The sequence below is a fragment of the Salvia splendens genome, chromosome 2 (assembly GCF_004379255.2).
Source record: "Salvia splendens isolate huo1 chromosome 2, SspV2, whole genome shotgun sequence".
NCBI classification, from domain to species: domain Eukaryota; kingdom Viridiplantae; phylum Streptophyta; class Magnoliopsida; order Lamiales; family Lamiaceae; genus Salvia; species Salvia splendens.
This window is the reverse complement of record NC_056033.1, coordinates 37,968,726-37,975,671: the sequence shown is the minus strand read 5'-3', so window position 1 is coordinate 37,975,671 and position 6,946 is coordinate 37,968,726. Positions and strand designations below refer to the sequence as shown.

General features: G+C 38.9%; 1 protein-coding gene across 1 annotated transcript; it reads left to right on the top strand.

Moving 5' to 3' along the window:
- The first annotated feature begins 4,267 nt into the window (after nt 1–4,267).
- On the top strand, nt 4,268–5,321 carry LOC121765849 (ethylene-response factor C3-like). The gene has a single exon (XM_042162115.1). The coding sequence runs from the start codon at nt 4,389–4,391 to the stop codon at nt 5,145–5,147; it is 759 nt and encodes a 252-aa protein (XP_042018049.1). The 5' UTR covers nt 4,268–4,388; the 3' UTR covers nt 5,148–5,321.
- Nucleotides 5,322–6,946: the final 1,625 nt, after the last annotated feature.

Here is a 6,946-nt window from a genome sequence, read left to right as displayed (position 1 = left end):
AGATGCTCCGCAGTCATTTTGGCCGAATCGACAGAGATGTCAAAAAATTTTGCGGGATCTACAAGAATGAAGCGACGAATTACCAAAGTAGAGCCAGTGGAGCCGACATTCTAAGAGCGGCTATGCGAGTCTTTTTTGACGACAACAACAAAAAATACAAACATGTCGATGATTGGGAGGCGGTCAAAGACGTTGAAAGGTGGGTGAAGCGCGCGGTTACTGTGTCGTTCTAAATGATTTGTGTTAATTCTTAGGTCCAGAGGATTCGCTAGAGCACAGGGTCTAGGAGATCGTGAACTTTCAGAATGTAGTCGTTGTCATAACAACCTCGCCTCAAAACCTCAACCCTCTACACTATTGGTTAGTATAGGGAAGTCGGGATCGAATCCATGAGGATGGAAGGGTCGGAATGCATCGAGAGAACTTTTGGAGGGGTTTGGCTGCTGCCACGCAACATGAGGGTCGAGTTTTTAACTACTAGGCCTGGGAAATTAAATTTAGTCTATTTTAACTATCAGATCTGGAGAATTGAAAGTACGTAAAACATAAATGCATGCATGATTCGTATCCGAAAGTAACTTGAGAGCATTCACAAACTTCCTGGGTCAAGTAAAAGAGTTTCCTAAATTAACCAAACACAAGGTAGACAAACGTAAAAAGCAAAACAGATTACTCTAATTAGCTACTGACAAAAGCTGCAATTAACAAACTAAAGTAACACAACTACAACTACCGAACGATTTCATCTTCTCCAACAAGCAAGCACGAAATGAACAAAACAGAGCATGAAAAAACAGAGCATGAAAAAAACAGAGCATACTTCAGATCGAACGATGAACACTTCAATCAAACTAACAACTATCAGATCTAAACTACTGGGCTAAGTAAACAAGCAGTAACAGGGTTTTCCATGCAGATCCGAACACACGTATTCCAGATTCAAACGAGTAACAGAAATCTAAGCTAGATCTACCAGAATCATCACCAAACAAACTAGATCCACCGTTTCCAACATCATTTCAACTCCGATTCAATATCAATTCAGTAAACCAACTCCGATCAACACCGATCTCAACTCCGATCAATAAATCAATTGCCAAAAGCATCCAACTCAGTAAACAGAGCAGTAAACATTAAGATCAAACGAAAACAGAAATTGGAACTAGATTAAGCAAAAGCTGAAACGAATCACAAAGTAATCGCCGAATTTCCAGCAAGGAAATCGGATTCGGCGAGACAAAAGTACGTGCGAAAAAAGTAAAATTGTTTCTTCACTCCTTCTCGGAGCGGTGTTACACTTCCAGCTGAACAAAACAAAATCACCAACTAACTACCCCAGATCTTCATTGAACCAAGTGCGTGAGTGAGTGAGTGAGTGAAAAACGAGCTGAGAATACCAAGGAAATTCTCTAACTAAAAGCTCCCAAAAAAAGTCTCCCCCTTTCGTAAGCTTCCTGGTATTTATAGGCGGGGCTCAAATCCCTAGGGCACCCGTATTCCTGATTTGACGATTGTGCCCTTGCGGATCTCACTCTTTTTTTTCCTCTTCACTTTTCTCCTTTATTCCCTCTGCCCTGGTAATTGTCTTTCATTCTTGGGTCTGGCAGATTTTTCACGCACCTGGACTTATAAATGTATGTTAGCACCGTAAAATCATAGAATTTATATATAAAATAGATGCATGAAACGAGCCTTATCAGTGGGCTGGTGGTGTTCAGTCCAGCACGGTCTCGAGCTTGAAACGCACGAAGCACATGGCGGGTGGCCAATACTCGTCTAGTGAGGGCGGGTCAGGCAACGCCTTACAAGAGGTTGAGGGCACCGATGCAGGTGGCTCCTCCAGTGGGCGCCGTCGGCCGCAAGGGACCAAGGCTGCGAAGGCGGCTAGAGGGAGGAGGGGCCGAGGTGAATCAAGGCAGGTGGGCTCGGTCTCGGGCTCGAACACCCTATTGTCCATGTACTTGACCGCCACGATGGCTGACACTTCCCGCATGACGCCTCCCCAATATCAAACCCATCTTGCTGGAATTGAGTATATGGCAAGACAAATTGGTATTCCGCCTAAAAGTGGCTTGAGTGCACCGCCACCGCCTTCGGGGGATGATTCACCAGCGGAGTAGTTTTTAAGTGTGTAATTTTTAATTTCTAGTATTTTAAATTATGTCTTTTTTATTTATTTTTTAAGATTTTAATTATGCATTTTTTTAATTATGTGTTTTTATTATTTTTTTAGGATTTTAAATTGTAATTTTATTTTATTTAATGAAGTGTGTTTTTATTAATTGAATTTGTTGGAAATAAAAATAAAAAATGAAATTGAATGAATAGTTAATGGATGAGATGTTTAAGAGACGGTTAGGAGATGGAGGGATGCATGTGCTATCTCTTAGTTAAGAGATGGGGTGAAAAGTACAGTGGAGCTCATAAATAATGAAGAGATATGACGGTTAAGAGACGGATAAGAGACATGGATGCGGATGCCTTAGAGTTCTACAAATTATTCACTACAAACTATTCTATATATAGTGATGTTAAGCGTTCTACAAACTATTCACCGTTAGAACAAAGGTAAATTTACAATAACTAACTAACGGTAGAAATTGATCTTTTGAAAAATAAAGTATAGAAAATGATACAACCGTCACGATAACAAATCTAGTTTACAAAGATATAAATTTGAAACACATAACTTCCTTTGAAATTTTTTCAAAAATAGCCAAAATTTTGAGCACAGAAAAACATTGTTAACTTGAAATTAATTGATAACATATTTTTCAATTACATCTTAATTTTTTTATATTTTTTTATGCTTTTATTTACGTCCTCTAATTTAGTTTGGCCAAATGAATACGCTTTTTGAAACATATATAATATATTTAAAAACTCAAATTAACTACCTTTGATTGAATAAAATATATTCTTAGTACCTTTTTCTAGAGCATTAACCTTACTAGCATTAAAGATCACCAATAGTCTCAAACTCTCAATTAGTGTATCTGAATAAGAAGCTAGGTATTAAACTTATTAGTATTCTATTGAGTATTTATTTCAACAATAAAAATTGACAAAATAAATTTTGAACATATCTCGTATTTGGTCAAACCCCGCCTAAATTAAAGAAAAGGAAACTAATTTGGTGAAAATTAGTTTAGTCATCTATGGATCATATACATATAGTAGTATATAATATGTATATTTGGAGTGTGTGAGACTTGACTGGTTTTAATAATATTACATAATGTAATTAAACAAAAATCTTACACAGCGACCTATACCCCACCTCTAATTAATTAATTAAGATTGAATTTTCAAACGAAGAATTGTTATGCTGCATCTCAAAACCGGCAGTCAAGAGACAATTCATTTTCGAGTATCAAGTGGGCTGACATCTCTAACATAAACTATTCCACGTTAAATTTTTTTTATCATTTTTAATTCAAATATCTTCATGCTTTTAATTTTTGTTATGGTTGGAAAGTTAAGAAACTAGAATAATTAAAGCTCTCCGGCAAAACTAATACTAATAAAACATACTGGAATAGTAGTATATAATGAGTGCCCAAAATATTAATTTTGTAAAAAGAATCGAGTTACTCTTTAACATCTCAATAATAAGTTTAATCATCTAGTGTATTCGGTTTCATTATTCCAATTCTTTGCCAGTCTTATGTAAATGAGTAGAAAATTATTGATTTCCATATAATGAGATTATTACTGAAGATGGACATCTATGAGATAAAAATAATGGTCAAAACGTCAAACAAACAATTAGAAAACTCTAAAAAATGATTAAAACAAGGCTTATTTGCCTATGACCTTTCGAAGTTCTCGTTTCTCCTAAACTCTTTTTTATCAAAATATATAAATAAAAAATATAACTACTTTAATTGTGTACTGTATATTTTAATTTGCCAAATCATTTTTTAAATGTTTTTTTTTTCTAATTCCTCCTGAGGAGAATCATATAAATCGAAAGTTGGTACACTTTGATTTTTCTTTTTTAGAAAAATACCATAAAAGTTATATTTATAGACAATATACACTAAAAAAATAGAGACGCCAGCAAATAGATCCTGAATTATATCGTGGGACCCGCGCCGCCGTGCGTCATGGCTATCGTTAGATTCACGTGACCCAATTAAATTTCACCACCATTTTCTTATTATTCATTCCCTAAATATACCAACTCCCTTCCAATCCAAAAACATACCCCTCTTATTAACTTTTTTATATAGTAATAGATGTCACTCTTTTTTTTACCAATATCAATTTCAACTTTTAATAATTTCAGCTCTCAAATAATCCAATTTTCGCAGGGTATATATATCCCCGAATGTTAAAAAAGTATCGTCAATCTTAGTAGCAAGAAAAATCAATCTCATTAGCAAATGCAAACTCAAACACAACTCATGGACTCTTCCTTCTTCCAATTCGAATTCCAATTCCAATTCCAATTCCCCACCCCGGAACACATGCCCGATCCCGAATCCGACTCCCCCCATTCCCTCTCATGGGAACACGGACTCCCCTTTAACGTTAACGACTCCGAGGAAATGCTCCTCTACGGCCTCTTAGCCGAAGGAGCAGCCTCAGAGAGTAACTCCTGTTACTCCATCAAGGCAGAGGAGGAGATCGAGGAGAGCTCAACCTCCTCCTCTGCCTCTGCTTCTGCGGCCGCGGCCTCCGCCTCTGCAGCAGGGGAGAAGAGGCAGAAGGCGTACAGAGGGGTGAGGCGGCGGCCGTGGGGGAAGTTTGCAGCGGAGATAAGGGACTCGACTCGGAACGGGGTGAGGGTGTGGCTGGGGACGTTCGACAACGCGGAGGCGGCGGCGCTGGCGTATGACCAGGCGGCGTTCGCGATGAGGGGGTGCGCTGCGGTGCTGAATTTTCCGGTGCAGAGGGTGAAGGAGTCGCTGCAGGAGATGAAGTGTGGGGTGGAGGAAGGGTGCTCGCCGGTCATGGCACTCAAGAAAAAGCATTCCATGAGGAAGAAGAGAACCAAAAGTAGTAAGCATTTTGAGAGAAGCCATGATCACCACACCACCACTAGTAATAGTGTGGTGGTTTTGGAGGATTTGGGTGTTGAATATTTGGAAGCTCTTTTGACTTCTTCTTCATCACCATCTTCATCACAAAGTTGTTGTTAATTTTTTATATTTCATTTTTATTTTTTGGGCTGTACAATAATGTTTCTTGATCACTTTCTATTGGTTATCTCTCTCTACTCTGCTTTCTTGTGAATTCCACTAAAGTGAAGGGAATCATTGGAGAAAGGTTTTTGTGATCAATGTTAAATGATGAAACCTATAGTATTTTTTTAATTATTTATGTCTATTAGTGTGTGTGGTTATGAAATGCAATATGAGGAAAAGGTTACACTAACTAAAAATCGTGGAAATCATTTTTTAAATATATTATGATAAGGCCATTTTTTTTAGCAACTTGCGAATGTTATATCAAAGGGTTTGAATCAACTATTTTGAATGATAGTTGGATAATTTAATATTGCTATATATCTTTTTTTTTTATTTTGGTGAAATGTTTAAGAATGGAAGTGACGCTCAATCCAAGTGAGCGTGGGGTATTAAATTGTTTGGCTTATCTTAAGATTATCCTTTTAATTTCCTTGCCTTTAAAGTTGAGAGTGATGGGTTACCCGAAAGTCATCGCCCAAAATGAGTCTATATATTAGACACTACTGTTATCAATTTATCATGTTTAGCCTAGTACTATATTTTGATAAATAAAAGAAATTACCAATTTTTAAAAGCTGTTGATGGTTCCGCGAATTATTGATGATGATAAATGCTCGTAAAAATAAATCACGACACAGAGAATTTAACGTGGTTCGATTTACTGAGGTAAATCTACGTCCACGGGGAGAAATGGGGGCAGGTTTGTATTGCTTGATCTGCCAAATACAGCTTACAACACAGACTTGCTATATGATTGTTTCTCTAGAGAGATTCTAACCCCTTCTATCAGATCTAAGTTCTATTTATATAATGAACTCAGATCATGGCTTGCATCACCACCCTAAGTCGTGGATGTCGTGTAGGTTATGGCCTAAGATCGTGGGCGAAGCGTAGGTCATGGCCTACGATCGTGGCCTGAACTGACATCACGTGGTAGTGGGTGTGTTGGACATCCTGTATGGGTCCACTAACTCCTTGTTCGGCCGAATACCGAGACCGAACTGCTTTGGTTGCCGATCTGAGAGTAGAGCTTGATGCCGACCTGAGAGCAGAGCTTGATTGGTTGGCTTTTACCGAGCTGTAGGCTGAGGCCGAACTCTTTGGTAATGCCGAACTGAACTCTTGGGCTTTGGGCTGGCCGAGCTGTCACTGCTATTGGGCTTGTTTAGTACGTACCCCATCACTACCCCCCCCCGAAAAGCGAAGTGATTCACTTCGGCGAAGCGAGTCACTTCGGCATTCTGAAAAAGGGTACGGGGGAGGCTGAAGTCAGGGGACGTGCCCTGCGCGTGACTGCATTAAATGCGGCATTAAATGCGACAGTAAAATCCGGCCGTTGAATCCTGAAAAGGTGGGATATGAAACGGTGCGATGATTTGAAATCTTTTCCAAATCTGATAAATACCGTCTTTCTTCATCATTTGAACACCTTTGCTATTGGCTTCTTCTGCACTCTCTATCTTCTGCGTGAAAAATTTCCTTCCGCTTTCAAAAATTTCTTCAGACTACCTTCACCTTCAAAAAGTAAGAAAAATGTCTTCTTCTTCTTCTTCGGAGTCGGGTAGCGTTAGGAAAGGGGGTAAGGGGTCTTCTAGCCGGAAAGAATCCGGGGAGAAGACCGTAGAGTATTTTCACAGTATCTTGAGTAAGGATACTGTGATATCCCTTTACGAAAAATACTCTTTTCCTGGGGGGAAGGCGGTGGTACCTGACGGTGATCACAGGGCTGACTCCCCGCCGGAGGGTTACGT